Source organism: Pelobates fuscus, chromosome 7, assembly GCF_036172605.1.
Source record: "Pelobates fuscus isolate aPelFus1 chromosome 7, aPelFus1.pri, whole genome shotgun sequence".
Lineage (NCBI taxonomy): Eukaryota > Metazoa > Chordata > Amphibia > Anura > Pelobatidae > Pelobates > Pelobates fuscus.
In genome coordinates this window covers 78,644,466-78,664,246 of record NC_086323.1, presented here as the reverse complement: position 1 = coordinate 78,664,246, position 19,781 = coordinate 78,644,466, and the positions used below count along the sequence as shown (strand labels likewise).

Here is a 19,781-nt window from a genome sequence, read left to right as displayed (position 1 = left end):
TTGAACTTTTGGGCCTGTTTAGAGATTTTACGCAGTTGGATGCAAGAAAAAAATATTGCTATATAATTATAACCTTGTAAATATGTTTAGGGTATGTTAACAACTTAATGGCTAATGAGGATTCAAGAGCACCAATTAAGCAAATATTACCAGAATAAATCTATGCCTTAGATTACATTTACATTTTACCTGTCATGGAAATAAATGGAAAAACAGTCTTGGAAACTACAATAGAAATGAATATACACATTGTGTAAACTGGATTAAAAGAACACTACACGCACCATAACCACTACAGCTCAGTGTAATGGTTACGGTACCAGAAGTGCCCTGCTGCCATCCCACAGTAAGTAGTCAATCCATTTTAGTATGGGCTGACAACCTACCTGGGTCCGGCAGGTCACCTGCCCTTGTATCCCCAACTTCCAGTCTTCTCCATTAGATGAATCCGTCTAGTTTTACGGAGGACAGGACTCATCTGAGCGTGCTCAGCCATCGAATGTGACCCTGCATTGACCGTGCTTTATAACGCAGCGATACAGACTATCTACTTGTAGGTGATCTACAAAGCAGTGATAAAATGTATACATTTATACAACATCTATGCAGTTCTAAGGAACTTACTTACCAGTCTGTACTGTCTGACATTGTGGTAGAATGACTAGGCTACCGGCAAATGAGCATCAGTAACGGCACTGATATCAGTGCTCGGTCATTAGACTAACATTACAGTGGATAGAAAATGGTTAACTCCATACACCTAGAAGTGTTTAACTCTTTCAGTTCCAGCGGGCTGGACACACAGCAAGATGGGTAAAATATAGTATACAGTTTATTTTTCAATTGGACTGACTCTGACAGGTCACATTGAGTTGTGCCTGTGAAACGCACACATGAGAACAGGTGACAGGTTGAGTGTGTCAGTAGCAGCTGTGACAATGTGCACCTGTTGCAATACAGAGAAATCGTTTCCAAGAATAGCAGGGGGGGAGACATTGCTTTAGATTGTAAGGGTTATTCACTAACGGGAGAATTGCAGGGAATTCAAAGTTAATTTCAAACAATAGCCAAACTGAACTAATACTCAGAAAATATTCTAACATTGCCTACATTTTTAAATTCACTTTAAACTCCCCAAAATTCTTGCTTTAGTATGTGTGTGTTGTGCATCCAAGAAGATTCTGAATTCTGTGTTATTGTACACCCACATCTATATGCTTTGGAACCTGCTATGCTCTATAAAGAGACGAGCAGTTCTATTGTCTGTACGAGTCAAATGGTCACATTGGAACAAATAAAACGTGTGCTAACATTCATAATAAGTGCAATTATATTTTCTGTTTTGCATTTATATTTTCTGTCATTTTGAATATGTGTTTTGTCTGGTTTACCGCTCTGCTGCAGTTACATCTATGTCTAAGGATGTTTATTTATGCTGGAATATAAAATATATATATATTACAGGTAGTATTAGGAATATACAGGGTTATTCACAAAAGTGAGAACTGGCGGGAACTCAAAGTGAGTTTAAATTTTAAGGCCAAATTAGCTGAACTGAAAGCATAGGGTAAATTTTTGCAATTTTGATTTTTTTGGCCCTAAATTTGAAATTCACTTTGAATGCCTGACAATTTTTTCTTCAGTAAATAACCCTGATAGTGATGTGTGTTGTATCCAGTCCAGCTCTGATCATTTTTGGCAGAGCTCCTTTGGTTCACCTGGGGTACTTTAGCTCAGAGAGAACTCTTTATTCTGGCTTTGCTGCCAAAAAAAATGAAAAGATCCTCAAAGCACCCAGCAAAGAAGTGCTAAAATGACAAAAAAAATTGAAGAAAGTTCAAGGGTTGGAGCAGGGTAAAGGAGTAAGTGGGAGAAAGAAAGTGGGTCAAGAACGGAGGTAATGAAGGAGGAAGGAGATTGGGTGCAAGAATATAAAAGCGTGAGGAAAAGCGATACTATTCACAATTCTAGAAAGGTGCTAAAATGAACTTACAATCTAAGAAGATTTGAGGTAGGTAGATATCGTTAGGTGTCTCGTCTACCAACATTTACTGATAAAGGGTCTGAACAGGATTCAAACTGGGGTTTCTCAGTTCTAAGGCAGGGATGCTACCGCTGCTCTAACCAGCCGAAAAAAATAGTAGCTATTATTTGGTGTAGGTATACCCATATGCAGGATTTTTAGGATGGATGTATGCGGTCTGCTACCTGGCATAATATAAATCTCAGGAGATATGCATAACATATTCTGTTCTGGTTCCTGAAAATATAATCTGTCAATAAATACTGCCTGTTTCACTATTAGAAAAGTCGATTCTCTAGTTTAATATAAAATGCTGCATCCCTGTGTATCATGATATCTCAGTCTGCTGAGTCTAGATTTAATCTTCTGTACACTCAGTACACAAACATGACCTTCCGTGATGTCAAACATGCTATCATGACATGATATGCAAATCTGATAAACAGATTGATTGCTTTCAGTGCTAGACACAAACCCACAGCCACTTAGTATCTGCCTTTAATGACTGCACTGTGTTTGAGGATGGACCACAAGACTTCGCTTTGAGTCAGTCTGTACTGTGAGTGCTGCTTACTGAGGGAAGGTCTCACAGCCTATACACAGCTACAACAAAACAGCAAACTGCTACTAAGTGTGAACCTTGGACCCAGCTGTCATCACAAAATGTGTAACACTGAAAGAAAGCAAGTTTGCAGCCTGGTAGAAATTAGAAAATACGTGCTTTTTGCTATTTTTAGTTAAACAACAGCGCTACTGACATGTTTGAATTATCATTCTTAAGTATATAAGAATTTGGATTTAGTGACGCAAGCTTTATTCTCATAATCGTGATTGCCAGACATCATACATTTATATTATTTTAATAAGAATTTAGCAGTTAGTAAACACACCCTTTAGGCACTGTGAATACCGACAAGTGTAGACCTTCTTCTAAGAAACCTGTAAATATACACTGCTGAATAAAAAATATAGGTAGGTGTGAATAATTGCAGTAAAGAACGAATGCTTTACCAGTTAATAAAATGCAAAGCTAGTATACAGAATAACCATCTATCAGCGGTAGGCAACCTTCGGCACTCCGGGTATTGGGGACTACATCTCCACTAGTGCTTTGCCAGCATGTAAGTGAATTATGGGAGATGCAGTCCACAACATCTGGAGGGCTGAAAATTGCCCACCACTGGTTTAAATATAATCCAACAGTACATAGGAAGTTATATTACAGGGTCTGGGGGTTAAAGGGCAGTGGATTTTCAAAGGATGTCCCTTTCATTCTCAATAGTTAAATAATACACATAATTTAGTACTCACTTGCTGGCCAGTCACCAGAAGAATGGAACCTTCCTTCCCATGTAGAACTTGCCGGAATATATGGTCTAAGATTAACAATTCACTCCAACAATTCTGGAGAAGCTTCATCTGGTCGTCCACCTGCATATTGAACATACAAATTCTCAATGAAGTTTGAATTTAACAGCCCTGGTTCAAAGGAATATTGTGACTGCCACAGGCCTGGTTATATTAAATAGGGCTATATGTATCACTTCTGTGGCACAATTCGCTGTAGTACCTATATGAGAGAATCTGGTGTGTATGTACCAATTACCAGACATTTTTATTTATTCAGTAACTTAATCCATTGGAATCTGTGACGTCAGCAATTAATATGCTTATATATATATAAGTAGATGGTGCAATATATGTTTACATTTAAAAAGCGTAAAGTATATGTTGTCTCAAAGGACAGAAAGCCTGGAATTTATTTAATTAATTCACATTACCCATTAATTTAGAAATAAAAACAAAAGAAAAAACAAACAAGTGGCTGCACACATTTCATTCTTAGCAGGTGTATAATTAAATACATTGCACAAATTGGAAATGTATTTGGAATGGACACCTTCCACGTAACGATTCTAAAAATGTACTAATAGAATTAAAACATATTTAATAAATATAGAGATCAAATAATGAGAACCACTTGAAATGGCAAACATGACGAGAAAGTGATTGATAGCTACATTAATAATTGCGAAAGGCTAGGTTTTGTGGTTTCCAGTCTTGGCAAATTGGCAGGAAAATGGTTAAGTACAGGACTGTTAAAGCAGCTGTACTGTCCTCTGGGAAAATAAGCTGCTCTCCCCACAGTCCCAGAAAATATATATCTCATTAATTATAGGACGGAGGCAGAATTATCTTGAGCCGCAAAGACGTGAGAATTCTCCGTATTGATGTTGTGTGCAAGAATGAGAGTCAGACAGGAGTCGTATTGTTAGAGAGGTGAGTGTTCCCAGGGGCAAATTGTTAATGATTACAGATGTCCTGTTTTTTCGAAAGAGCAAAACTTTGGTAAACATATGAGAAAAATGTAGTGTAAAAAAAAAATCCCCTTTTTTGCTCTCATCAAATGCAACGCATTAATCATGGTTTTAGCCAGATAGTTCAGAGTTACACATGATTCAGTGTTACAAAGGCTCAGTATTTCGGGAAATCTCAATTATATTCTAATAGGGATAATGAGAAAATCTGGACTGGTATGGAGTCTAGAAAACAACCAACATGATATTATTTTAAGTACTACTCTAGAAGTAGATGTGTCACTGATCAGACTTTATTTACTTGTAAAACCAGCAATGCTGGAGTTTTTCATTGAGCTCCATGCGGTGACTGAGGTGCAGGTAGCCTCCTGAGTAGTAAGGAATCTTGGAACATTCACACTTGTTTTGCAGGGTTCAAAGAAATCTGTATTTATTAAACAAATGTCTACTCCCTTGAAAGGGGTTTGAGTATGGGGTACACATGATTTCTCATGGTTAATAGGGAGTAATGGCTTTTTTCTGACTTGTCATACCCCACCAGCTGTGTTTGGCGTGAGTGAGGGGAAGAGATACAATAGCCAATAGACTGTGGCCTTTACAAGCCCCCCCCCCCCCCCCTCCCCCCTTCTAATACAACCCAGACTGTCCAATCACATACTTCCTATTGCAGCTCAATGAAAAGTCTTTTCCAGGCAGGTGCTCTGGGCAATTGCTGCCTCTTGAGTGTATGCAAACCAGGAAGTAACAAGACCGAAAGTGCTTTAAGCAGAGCGCTATTATATGCCCCATAAGAGTTAACTGGGAACATCCTGGTCTAGTATTTGACCTCTCCTTTCAAACAGCCCAGGCCATGGTGAATGGAATAATGGAGAAAAGGGGGTCATATACTAAACATAATAACACACTAATTTTCTGGACTTGGGGTGAGTGAATACAATGATAGTAGACTGCTCCAATACCTGCATTATAGGGTCTAGGGTAGGGCCCTCACACAACTTTAATAACCCTAATTCCACAGCCTTGTGTAGTCAGGAGGGGCCACATGGCCCTTCATCTCATATATATTCTACACATCCTACATATAGTGTAGGAGAAGATGGGACCTTAGTTAACCAAACAAGGGTTAATAGGTGGCCATAGACAAGTTTATTTTTCTGCAGACCACCACCTGACACTTGGTATGGAGAGTAGGTGCGATTTAACTTCCTTGTGTATATACATAATGTATACACGTATAGTGTTATGCAGTGAGGATGCCAAAGTGGTATAGAGTGGTGTTGCAGGGACAGAGCAGATTCTTCCTGTATATTACAAGGTTTCCTTCCTGTGCTATGAGATCAGAGGAGAAGGAATTTTCATCATGACACATTTGCTGTCCCTAACATCATCTATGTTTCCAAAGACAAACTGAAGGAAAAAGATAGTAAAATGTGCCTGTAAACATGTCTGAAGTGCTGATACATTCAATGTACGCACAGGTGTGCACATTTGTATAAAGATGATCATTCATACAAGATTTTCGGTTCCTGACTACTCACAAAAACTACACATCCAGTGGAATTTACTGCCAGTCTGCATACCTCTTATTGTTGTAGATCTATGAGTTCTGATTTTCAGCTTGATTTAAAGAATCCACCACTAAATGAGCTAGCTGATCAGCAATATATCATAACTGCACGTAGAAGCATTTTAACCTATGTATTGAAAGAAATGTAATACAAAAAAAATAATTTGTGAATGCATGAATCAACGCCTCATTTTTACTTAAATACATAATTTTCAAGTATTTAATAGCAACTGGTTCTACCACCTTGCTCTTATATAGTCAGCCACTCTGGTCAAATTGACTTCCAGGACACTGGCATGATTAGCTAGTCTTGCCCGAGGAAGTATGGGAGTGTTATGGGAGTCAGAATGCAAGATCCCTTGGTTGTGAATCCAATCATAATTTCGACTCACATATATCAGAGGCAACGTCCTGTGTTACTTCACTGTTCTTCTAAGTGACAGAGAGTGTGATCCCTTGATAATTAAAAAAAAAGTTATAGAGAAAATTCAGTGTAGAAGTAAGGAGCCCAGATGGCATTGCCTTGTTTAAAATAAATACATAAATAAATAAAGATAAAGTTAAGCTCCATTAAAGAGCAGAGGGCCAGAGGCCATTTGTAACATACATAAAGAGAGACTACGATGCAACATCCTTCCAGTTTCACCATATCAAGCAGCAGTCGTGTCATCACTAGTTGGAAACTGCAGATTCCAGCAGTCCAATATGTTAAAACACATCACCATTAACCAGGAACCTTTACTTTCCAAAAGAAACTGAAGTAGCTAAGAAAGCGTATTAATCCCCATTATATCCAATTAAGAAAGGAAATGACACTGCAACTTTGTTTATACTATTGATCTTTCAGAATGCTAAGAGGGATTGTCACTTGCAAGTGTCACCTATGTGCTGGCCGTGTTCTGACCCATAGGATATTTGCTATAACTCCCTGCTTCTTATTTCATGCCCAGCGAACCGAGTCACAATAACCGCCAATATCAGTATCACAATAGATCAGGACACCCTGTCACCCAGTCTCTCCTTTATGATGTTCAGGGTCAGAAATTCATCCACCCAATATCACAAGCAGGTTAATCAATCTAGGACGAGATATACCGATGGAAGTGAGATCAATAACCTAAAGCAAGGAAATTGATCTGAGCCCCATACTAGAACGGGAAAAAAGGTTTTCATCGCTTTGACCTCTGAACTTTCATCCTCCCTGACGACCTCATTCATAGGACTTCAAATTATAACTTTTTAAATTATGACATGTATGGATTTTTGACTTCTATTAAACCTCCTTAGGCATGACTACAGGGCACATTTTAATTGCTGGAAAAAAATTATGACCAGCAATTCTAAATATTGTTTGAATCTTAAAGAATTGCTTATATTCCGTATCTGCAAGATGAAAAAACAACACAACTAAACAGAATATGGTGATCTGATATTACTAATTAATTATGTTCCAGTGCATTGAAACTCTGAAAAGCTAGTGAATAAGCAATGTCCTTCTCAAGGGGTTAAACATAATCCAGTTGACTATTTCTCAATCTATAAATCTGTCTTTATATATGAAATATTGTTTTGTTCATTTTTTCTACTTGGCTGTGGTGCCTTACGCTCTGCACATATGTTTGTCTAGATGTACCTTAAAAAATGGACATTTCCTAAATCTTTGTGCAACCTAATTACAGTTTTTAGCAGTTTATTTTAATTTGCTTGCCAATAATTTATTGTCTTAGTTTGTAAAATCTTGCACTTACATATGCATGGTGCATGTGCACATAGAGCATTTATTTGTTGGATGCCCGAGCGAGCACTTGTGGCTTTACAGGACAACTAAGTCGAAGCTACAAAAAAGTACAGTGGGGTTAAGTTTTTCACTTACTTCCGCTGTGTTATTCCCCCCTGGAAACAATGTTGAGTTGGGAGGGGGAAGGCTTTTGTGAAGTGACTGCAAATAATTGGGTCACAATTCTCTTTAACTTACCGCAGTAAACATTGAGTGTTACAGTGAAGGTTAATATAAAACACAATGTATTTTACAATGTCTTTAGCACCTATGGACTATCAGCCCAACAATGCACACCCAGCTTAAAGGGACACTATGGGTACCCAGGCTTCGTCATCTCATTGGTCTGTGCGCAGTGCCCCTGGGTCTTTAACTCAGTTTAAAACAATGCAGTTTAATTTTTTAACTGATGTTACTTGTTGACGTAATGTTCTATAGAAGACCTGCGAGTCTCAGTTGTGATCATATGAGAAAAAAGAATTCTACAAGACCAACCTTGTATATGTCAATACAGAATAGTTTGCTTATTGATGTAACTGTACTTTAAGAAAATTCTGTGAATAAAAAATATTTACGAAAAAACTAAACATTGCAACTTCAGAGAAACTGCAATGTTTACATTGCAGTGTTAAATCCACCTCTTCTGCCTGTCTCCCAGACAGCCACTAGAGGAGCTTCCTGGCTTCTCACAGAGTGGGAAGACACTTTGCCTGACGACGTCCAGTGTCTTCAAAATCCTCATAGAAAACCATTGATTCAAAACTTTCTAAGAAAGAAGGTCTAATGCTCGCGCAAGACACTCTGCACATGCGCATTAGGTCCTCCATCATCGTGACGACGCTAAAGGAGTACAGCATGGAGTGACCCTGACGCTGTAATTAGGTTGAGCGGGAGGAAAAAAGAGAGTTTTAACCCGTTTTGTGCTCGCGGGTGGGGGATGGATATAAATGTATTTGTTTAATAAGATTTGCATGCTTTGCTCTGACTGAATTAAATAAATGCTATATTTATATGTCATGAAATCGTTTCAAAGGTTTCTGAAATGTGACATGACATCTGGAAAAAAAATCGTTTGTTTGACCATTTCAATTGTTAGGAGGAATGTTGAAGCTAATTATTAAATAAAAAAAAAGGTAATTTGTAAGAAAAAATTGGTTAATTCAGATGAATTAAGGCTGGCTTCATCAGATATAAATCCTGGGGTAAAATATATGAGAAATTAGATGCTTTGAGAAGTCAACATTTTTCTTGTTCACACCACTGTAATCCTTAATTATCCCCCTGGAATAAATTAGGGAAGCTTTTCCGTTAACCTCAAGATATGTTTCCCTTATATATATTACTAATAAATTAAAACAGCTCGGAGACTGACAGGCTGCGGTTTCCACAGCTTTGCTAGGAACTAATTATGAGCGTCTCATCATCCAATCAATTATTCAGACAAATATTAGGTACCTATCATCTATATAAACAGCAGTTTAGGGTTGTCTGGAAGTAAAATAAAAATTGAAGTGCACAGTCCGATATTCCTTAATGCACGTCTCTGAAAATGACAGCTTAAAAGCAACAAGGAATTTAAAAAATACCTATTTTTAATACCAGATCCATTTAGGGGCTAAACACTATTATGGCAGACCTTAGAACTCTAAACAAGGCATCTTTATCATTATTACTATTATTTATAAAGCGGCAACAAAGCAGGTACTTTAACAGCTGATTGCTTGTAAAACACAACAGAGACTTAATCCTAGACACAGAATAAGAACGGGACAAATAACTCCATGATTTCTGTATAATTTTAGTATTGGGCCAAGTGGTTTTGCTTTTCTGCAGTACCACATCTTACCTTTGGGGGGGAGTCTTTGATTTATGGCAATTATTTTAATTTCTAGATCTGTTCGTTATTAATGCTATGAGGTTCTAAAAGTAAGTGCTACAAGTATATATTTGTTTTAAAGGAACACTATAGTCACCCAGACCTCTTCATCTCAATAAAGTGATCTGGGTGCCGTGGTCCTGTCATTTTAACCCTGCAATGTCTGTCTTGGATGCTGACATCACCACAAGAGGAGCAAAGAGGGTGGATAAAAGGGAACCGATCAAATACTTCCGGGACCATGGGTTCCCTTTAAAAGGGGAAACCATCACTTCTCTGGAATGAAAGTTACTGAATTAAACATTGAACGTGTGTTAATCTTTTTTCATGTGATGATACATTTTCTTTTATATTCATATTAAGGATTTACAATATGACAACACAGGCACAGTCAAGGCAAGAATTGCAAAATTAGCAGGTGAAATAGAAACATTGTTTAATTTCTCCTCTCCTCTGTTTACTTTCTCTATGCTGATTGCCAAGTGCAAAGGCGGAGCTTATAACAGTGAATAACAGGAAACTAAAATGGAGGCGCCCAGCTGTATGATAAAGAGGTGTGGATTTCTACATTTAAAGGTATTTTTCACAGCTTACAAATAAATATTTGTTAAATACAGAGTATTAGTAATCATAGTAGTAAAAATCTTGGGAAGTAGAATTTCCCTTTAAACAGCTGCTCACAGGTCCTTCAGTCTCGTACGTTTTGGTGTCTGTCACTTCAGAAGGTTGTGATCCTACCTTGACACCTTGGGAGCAGGTAAAAACTATAACAGTCTGGAGTTTATTCATAAAACCATGAATTAAGCTACAAACAAAGCTAATTTGGAGAATTCTATCAGTTTGTTTATTTTGAACTCAAATTTGCAATTCACTGGTGAACCCCTGACAATTCACCGTTTAGAGATTCACCATGTTTATATTTGTGTGTGCATCAATTATGAACAGCAAATGACACCCAGACCTTAGGGTCGGGGATCTCCTATCATAATGCATCCATATGTATGGTATTCCCTGCACTTACCTGCTAACATAGTGTAGCCTATATAAGTAATGCATGCATGCATGTTAACAGGGTTTTGACTTGAAATCTTTCCTTATCTGCTATGTTCTTGCTTTACCCCACAGAGTATACAGGGTGCTGGAGATTGAAGTTTGGGCTTTGGAATCTCTAGTACTAAGGCAGATAATACAAAAGAGACATATGCAGATATTTTCCCAAAATTCTCCATCACGTATGCAAGCATCACAATGCTACAGACAGTCTCATGGGGATGTAAAAAGACAATATACCAGTAATGTACAGTGTATGCGTAAATATATACGGAAGAACAAAACAGAACATTCTTGATATATATTCTACGTCTTTAAAGCAATAACAAAGAATAGCGTGCAGTGTCACAAAATGGTCTGTAATTTCTTCCTGACAATAGGAATTCCTGTCCCAGAATAATTGTTCTATTATGAGCAGCCTGTCCTTTACTTAGCTGCCTTAATTCATTACTGTAATGGGTTTTGCATTAGTCAAAACAGACAAAATTATTGTAATACTATACTCCTCGATTTCCTACCTATTGATGAACTTAAAACATCACGCATTAATATTTAAAAAGAATCAGGCTGACTGATGGGGTCACTCTAAGCACCATAATCACTTTATCTTAATCAAGTGGTTATGGAGCATATATATGTAGGGCCACCTCCTTGGACTGTCAATCAACTACCTGAAACACCATCTTGTTGGATAGCAATATCCGTTCTGGGCAACTTTTGTTAATCCCTTCCTTGATAAAGAAAAAAACAGAGGTGCAGAGGTCAGAGGAGACAAAAACACAAGCCACTCTGTTAGGAATTTATTTTCCATCAAATTGAGAGCAAGAAGTTGCCCCTGCTGGACTAAAGCACCTATCACTCTCGGTGTTATTCTGGGTGAGGCTGTGGGAGTTTAAATATGCATGCACGGCTTATGAAAAATTATACTCCAGCCAATCTCATCTGGTTGGCTGAGACTAATAAACAATTTAAACAATTTAGTTCACAATAGCTCAATATGACAAGTTATTTTAATGGTCAAATCACAAAAAAACACAAAATTCACTGAGACCACTGAGATGAAGTGGTCTGGATGTAGGGCCTAGTAGTTCTAACCCTGCAAGGTAAACCATTGCAGTTTTAGTGGCTGTCTTCCTGAGCACCATGAGGGGCGCAGCTGTGATTTTAATGCTTTTCTATGAGAAACATGGGACTGGACAATGCTCAACACTAACAAGTAAGTAAGTGAAGGGCAAATAGAGGATTAATCTTCATCACATCAGAGGCCAGTCCTGCAACTGGTGTAAGTATATATGGCTTAAGAAATATTTATACTAATTTATATCAATCATTTGCATACAAATATGCACTTTGGACAGAGTTTCCTTTTACTTAACTTATAAAACTTCATATCACACATTTTGGCCTTTGACATATTTCTCACCATTTAAAAATGGTAATAAAATAAGTAATTATAATGAAAAATAACATGTAGATGTTGCAATTTAACCTCTTCAGGACAAGAGAGTAAGAGAAAGTTCTGTTCCTTGTCTGCCATTAAGAGGTTAATTTATAAACCTGAAATCCCAGGATTGTCATGTCCTATTAAGCTGAAGCACAATAATAAATTTGCCTTTGTGTCAGTAGTCAATCAATACACATGATTTGATTATTTGGTATACGCCGGTGTCAAGATATGCCAAAAAAAACTAATATTAAGTAAAAATATGTATGTTCACATAAAATGCCCAGTATATGAACACCTGACAGTCAGTCGGCATCAAAGAATTAGAAGTAGTGTTGTAGAAGTGTTTTTTTTTCTGTTTTATACCTTTTGACTGTCTTAGAAGAGGTTTTACACAGAGGTCAATTAATCAGGTAGTGACTCATGTATACAGCCGAGATTGGGGATTTCTATTATACCTCTAAAAATGTCTTCTCCCTTGTAATCTTCATCTTTTTTCTCTTTAGTGAGTAAACCCCAGTTATCAGATGTTACTAATTAACCCCTTAAGGACCAAACTTCTGGAATAAAAGGGAATCATGACATGTCTCACATGTCATCTGTCCTTAAGGGGTTAAACCCAATATTTCATGTTTTAAAATAATGGTCATATAAGATTCGAATGGATTTTCATTGCTAAGAAACAAAAATTCTTATCATGCAGTTCCTTTAATTTAAACTGGTAAGTGTACTTCATTGATTTTTAATAGCACTGACGAAATAAATATCCTTTACCAACGCATACTGATACAAGTCACCAGCCCATCTACTGCATATATTATGACATACAGAGTTCGGAAACCAAGCAATGGTGGAATCCCCTGCTGCCTTACAGTGACATTGTCTTGACCCCCGCTTACTCTGAATTTAATTAAGGGATCTTATTTGGAGCAGTCGAAGAGACACTAATGAGTGTTTTTACAAAGCTAATTACATCAAGCGAGTGCTGTGAGAACAGAATTATTAATATTAACTCAATGAGGTTTCAGGTGGGGCGTACACCGCATGCCCCATATCCTAGTCCACCAGCTCTTCTCCATCTGACATTAATAGTTTACAATGCTTTGGAGGCATCTCCGGGGATCTAGAAGGTTGGCTGAAAAAACATAATAATTTGCACACCGTGGATCTAAATATCTAAGCACAATAGGGAACGGTATTGTAGCATGTCACTGACAGCACTACATGTGGATCGTCAAATATTTTCCTTACTATTACAAATAAACCGCAATTAAGCAGCATTCAGCTGGCAAATGTTTGTATTATTTAATTGCCATTAATCTGCTACTCACTCTACTTTTTAGATAAAAAGCTGCAGCTAAAATAACCCTAGGATTACGGTTCAGAAAATCTTGTGGTTTTGATACTCCGGACATGTCACAAGTCCTGAAGAGGTTAAACGGACTGCAGCTGCAGACACAAGTGTTCAATATCCTTGTGATATAATGCTAAAGAGATATTCAAAGGATCAAAACCACTACAGCATGTTGTAGTGGTTTTGTTGTCAGGAGTCCCCAGGCATCATTCAACAGTAGACTGTCAGGCTGTTTACAAATAGTTTGACACATATATTTTTATGGTGGGCGCGCACACTCCTTCTGATCAAAGCTGCTATGCTAAAGCAGAAATTCATGCTTCCACATTATCATACCAACTCATACCAAGTTATCTGGCCATCAGCTTACACTCAGCCATATCATTTTGTCTAAACTTGGTATGAGATGATCTGATAATATACAAGTATGAATTTCTTCTATAGAATATCATCTCATAACGGAAGCTGCATGGGCATCCAAGGGAGACTGTTAAGTGTCAAACTCCTGGAAATGGTTTACTGGCCAATTGCAGCAGGGTACTCCTGACACTATAACAACTACAGTGCGCTGCGGTGGTTAAGTTGCACAGAGTATCCCTTAAATGTTGGGGTGACCAAAGGTAGATCCACAACAAGTACAAAACTACAGTTCCCATACTGCTTTACCAGACATAAAGCTAGCAAAGCACTATAGTTGGAGTTCGAGCTCTGTTACAGCCACCCTTAGCAATGAGGGCAAATCATGGCAAACCAGATATCTGTGAGGTACAATTCCCATGATGCACAGTGAGCCTGACATATGGTGTGCCATCATTAGGCATAATGGACCTACAGCATAATGCTGCATGGGTGAGTGTTACAGTGGCATTGACATTTTTTTTTTTAAAGATCCCCCAAGTATCATGTCCATTTTTCCATTTGTATTGTATTTAGATCTCTGAGGGTGAGGCAATTAGGGAGATAAAATGACCTTAAAGCAACACACCAGATCCCTAAATCACTTTAGCTTGGTGAAAATCTTTTAGTGTGAAGAGTGTGTCCTAATTTTTTCATTTTGCAAAAGGTGTAGATTTTAATAGAAATTAACACTTTTATAAATTAACCTGGTTACAAGCCCTTGGGCTCCACGTCCTCCTACCATGTTACCCGATCCGGGGAACCTAGTGCATTAGACATTTACCATAGAAAAGCACTGAATTGATGCTTTTCTATAAGAATTTTGAAGACACTGGATGTTCTCATGCAAAGCATGAGCACGTCAATGCCATTTCACTCTGTGCAAGGTCAGGAAGCGCCTCTAGTGGCTATGTGCTAGACAGCCACTAGTGGCACGCTTAAGCCTGCAATGTTTGCAGCTGAACAGCTAAAATGACAGGGACATTGCACCCAGACCACTTCAATGAGATGATGTGATCTGGGTGCCTATAGTGTCCATTTTATATAAAGTAACATATATATAAATACCAGAGAATTTAATTTGCAAGCCCTATATTTGACTCTGTTACTTTCCAAAGGCAATAAAACGTGCAGTTGTGAACATCATCGCATACAAATATGTGTATTTTATTGCAGTAAAAGCTAACAGTATTATGACACTCACAGTTAGAATGCCACACAGTTAAAAAATAACATTTCTTAATTTCTTGCATTTTTGGGGATTTTATTCATATTATGTTTCATGTGATGTGAAATGAAAGTCCTATTTCTCTTGAACAAAATTATATAAACAGTGTTGGGGCACCTAATATGAAATAAGAAACTGATGACTGAATAAACATATAGCAACAGTGGGACTACTTTTTTGTATAACGCACAGGTTGACAAAGGGTAAAACGTTAGTCAAGCTCCACAACTTTGTCATTGGCCATCTTGGTGAATACTTACTTTCCTCCAACATCGCGTTACTAATCGTCAGTGCTTGCTCTCGCGTGACGAACAAATGTCTGTGCCAAACTGTATGTGATGTACTGGGCATGCGCATCATTTCACATGTACACCCAGTGAAGGGCAGAGGATAGCATTTCCATTTTCCATCTTAGACCAGCACATCAATAAAACCTGTGAGTTGCAATGGTCCTGGGACGAAAAAAGATGGTTGGGAGCTCGGGGGTGGGAGAGGGACAGTGGGGGGAGGGAGAGCAGGCGCTAGAGGGAGTTACCAAGTGATAGAGTTGCTTTTTTCTGTCCCTCTTTGATGATGTCATACTTCTTTGGCTCTAAGTGACTTCATCGCCTGCGAGCCATCATCACTACTGTACTCTCACACATGGGCAATTATACAAAATGAAGTCTAAGGAGGATCCCACAAGACCTTCCACAGCTAATCTTGCACAAATTAATTTACTGTGCTTCCTACAAGATAATGCTTACTCCTATCAGTCTGCCTTTTGCCAAAGATTGCCAATCAGGTGAGCCAAGGTAATCTTTACATTGTTCTATTTTATCTTTTGTTGCCTTGGTGTTTCAAAGAAATCTCAACATAGTCAAAAAAAGAACTTTTCCTAAAGATCCTAAACTGGATTATCTTGAATGCCCCTGCAGTCTCACTGCTAAATTTACTGCTATTCAGGAGTTAAATCACTTTGTTCATGCAGTCCTGGTCACACCTCGTTTCATGTGACTTGCATAGTCTTCCTGTAAAGAGTTATCTAATGTTTAAACTTCCTTCATTGAAAATTCTATTAAATTTAGATTTTCTTTTCTTTTGTTCCTTTAATGACCTTCTAGCCATGCAGGAGCCTCCTGTGTATAATTGAAGTTAAATTTACTGAGTAGGAGATAAAAACTTCTACAGTAAGTTAAAACCTGTGAAGGTGTGGCTAGAGCTGAATGGGCAGAACCAGAAAAGAAGTAATCTGTGAGACTGCAGGGGCATAATCTATACACCAAAACTGCTCCTAATAACCTAAAGTTGTTTTGATACCTATAGTATCCTTTTAAGCGGGGGAAACCTTTACTCTGCTACAAGAATCCAGTCATCAGTTTTTATGAAAAGTTTAAAACTTTTGCTGCCTTAACTCGTTTTGCCTTTATATCCTTTTGATGTTGTGTGTGTGTTTTATGTGACTAATTTACACATATATATAAGCTTTTTTTATTGTGCATTTTGTGTTGTGGTTTCGAAGACCAATAAGGTTTTTCTTGCACATTTACCACTATAGTATAATCTAATACAATGCATTTCAACCAGCGTGCTGCAAGCACAGTGACTTTCGGGCTGTAATGAGTTTAATGCAGTTTTTAAAATGTGTTTCATGTGAATGCCAGGATTAAAATTAGGATTTTCATTTGGCAATTAAGACTATGAAATCAGTTTGGATAGATGTATGCACATCTCTGGTAAAGCCCTTATGAGACGGTACTTCTTTCATCGTTCATGTTTTGGATCAACCTTTTATCTAGAGATCCTTAAACACTTATATGTCGAAACAAAAGTATATTTTGCGTTTATACTTCTATAACTGGATCATCAACTTTCTTGTACTTTAACCTATGGTTTTAACACTATAGTTGCCTGCAAGTAAATTTAAGCTATTTGAGAGAAAGTTTTCACATATCCACAGTACGATCCAAGAGTTAACACAAAATGTGCCTGTTGGACTTTGTATCTATAAACATAGTCAGGCATTTAGGAAAGATTCCTAATAAAGGTTAGACTGGTAACTAGGTTTAATGCTATAAACAAAGATATACCAGACCGCAAGACCAAAGTTGTCAAAGTTGTTAACACTTCTATAAAATGATGCACTTCTCTTTTATTTTTAGTGCAAACTACATCTGAGAACAACCTGAATGACTTTTCTCAAGGTAAGTGTGTTAATCTGAGAGTGGGACATACCAGGTAACGTTGGCGCACACTCTATAAATTCCTGGACACGTACAGTTAAATGATGCCCATATTCTTTGTGCAACATCAACGTTAAGACAATGGCAAAGAACAGTAGAAATGCGTAGAAATTACTGTAACTGGAAATGGCACTTAACCCCTCAAGGACCAAACTTCTGGAATAAAAGGGAATCATGACATGTCACACATGTCATGTGTCCTTAAGGGGTTAAAGGGACACTCCAAGCACCGAAACAACTGATGCACGAGGAGGTCCATGTCTTTACCTTGCGCTACAGATGTACTTTAATTGTACTTATCTACGAAATAGATGCAGCTTATAAACCCACCCATTCAGTGACAGATACTACAGGAGGAATCTGTCTTCTTGCTTCCTGCCTATGAATTTGTATGGTCAAGGGCAGAAGCCATGTCTGATAGCTCCACTCACAAAAACTGACAATGGAGTTGTCAGTAAGGTGATAAATGTTGTGGTGAACTATATGTCCTATAAATGTATGGGACATGTTCAGCTCCCATTGAATATAAGGAGAGCAATGTGATTGGTTATGGTTCTTCCTGGTCTCGTGTTTTACTGCAGCTGCTGTAGAGCCTGGGGAAGGCTTGAAAGTACTGCCCAGTTGTACATGGAATACACGAACACCCCAACGTGAGTTATGTAATCACATCTGTTCCTTTGAGATCTCAGTGATTAATTTATTGATTTATTGACTGATTTACTGATCTACTCCTTTGCTAGCTGTTTTGTAGCTGTCCAATAAAAAAAGACTGTCAAATTTCTCCTGACAGATTCCGTTTAAAGATATCCTTAATTGGGTCGCCTGTATTTAATCAAAGCTTTTAGATGCAATATTGTTTTCACAGAAAATGTGAATTCTATGTGTCGACAAGCAGAACGTGGAAAAGTGCTGCCCTCTAATATACAGAATTCATACGATACCGGTAGGAAAACACTTCATTAATCAATATACAAACTCAGGGGAACGGCCTTGATTAGTTAATTGATTTCCCTCCAGCAGCACACAAATGTTACAAATAGGGCAAGACTTTTCATGTGCTGTCCGTCAGTATGAAGTCATGAGTCCAAGAAAATATGGTGTTATGTGACAACATCAGAAATGACAAACTCAGAAGAAAAGTGAATGCAAGCTTATTTGACCAACATATAACAATAAATGGGGGGGGGGGGGGGGCTCACTTGGAATTTTTGAAAACTAAATCTGAATTGTAAAATGATGCTAAAATAGCCTAGCTGTGACTAAACCCAAGTTCAAGAATTTTTCCAGATCAGCTGTTTTTTTGCGGTTTCAGATTTTATTTACCAAAATCTTGTTTGCTGGATGTCGGTAAAAGTACTTAATCTGTAGGGCTCACTTAATCACTGTGTGGGCAGGCATCTGGATGTGTGTTTTAGTGTTAATTCAGTTCTGCTTTTTTTCTGCACCTGTGACCCGAAGGGTTAAAGGGAAACCATAGAAAACTTAGAGAGCTCAGCACAATTTTTATGAGTTGCAGGAAAGGGCAGCAGAGAAAAACTCACACTGCAGAACAGATTGTGGATACAGGATCATCTATCAGGACAAAAGCGCAGCTAGTTTCGGACGGCTCTGCTCAAATGAAATAATATATCTTTGAAAAGCAATGCTGGCTTTGGGATGGGGCGCCATATATCAAGAGAGTGGTTACGCTCCGGGTCCATTAACGCTTCACCTGGTATCCCCCTAGTCCTTCAGAGGACGACCCTTGTCTTGTTCTCTTACTTGCAGTTCATATATTGAGGACAGCAGTAGATGCAGAACACGGGGAGGGCTCTGAGATAATTCAAAGTCAATGATGCGGGGAGGCTTTTGACAGGTTTAAGCTACTGGAGCTGTGGCTAGGCAGAAGGATAACAGCTAATGGGGGAAGACAGCATCCAAGATCAGCAAGTCATATACAAAACTGCCATCTTCCAGATGGACACTTAATTTAGTTTTTTTGAATAGCCTCCTAGCAGAGATGGTAGGAGACACATTCCAGGGTAACTGGGGGAGAATTTACAGTATAAAACAATAATCCAATGAAATGATCAGGCGTAATATTTTAAAGGCTCTTTCGAGCAGGATCCTCATCATCTTATGTAACATTTTGTATTTGTCTCACATATTTTTTAACTCCCCCCTTTATAATATTGCAAGCGCTATAATTCAGGATAACAATGGCTAGGTTTGTTCCACTAAAAGTGAAAGAAATGGGAGAGAAGACAATTGAAATTTCTCTTGTGATTAGGCTACATTATTTAATGGTAGAAATAAAAGCCTAAAATACACACTTACAGATTTATTTACTAAAGTGAATTTCAAATTCAAGACCAAAGCAGTTTGACTATTTATACCTTACATTTAAAATTCACTTTGAATTCTCACTTTTATGTATAACCCTGTTGGTTTTGTAGTTAAAGACCACTAACGTCACCCAGGCCACGTCATCTAAATGTAGTTAAAGACCACTAACGTCACCCAGGCCACGTCATCTAAATGTAGTTA

General features: G+C 38.0%; 1 protein-coding gene across 2 annotated transcripts in view; it reads right to left on the bottom strand.

Moving 5' to 3' along the window:
• The window catches only part of NR5A2 (nuclear receptor subfamily 5 group A member 2), a 97,885-nt gene that overhangs the window by 21,179 nt on the left and 56,925 nt on the right, over window positions 1-19,781 (bottom strand). For both annotated transcript variants that reach the window (XM_063426127.1, XM_063426129.1), the window contains exon 5: window positions 3,335-3,454. In XM_063426127.1, the coding sequence (XP_063282197.1) occupies window positions 3,335-3,454 (120 nt within the window). The remainder of the gene's footprint in view (window positions 1-3,334; window positions 3,455-19,781) is intronic.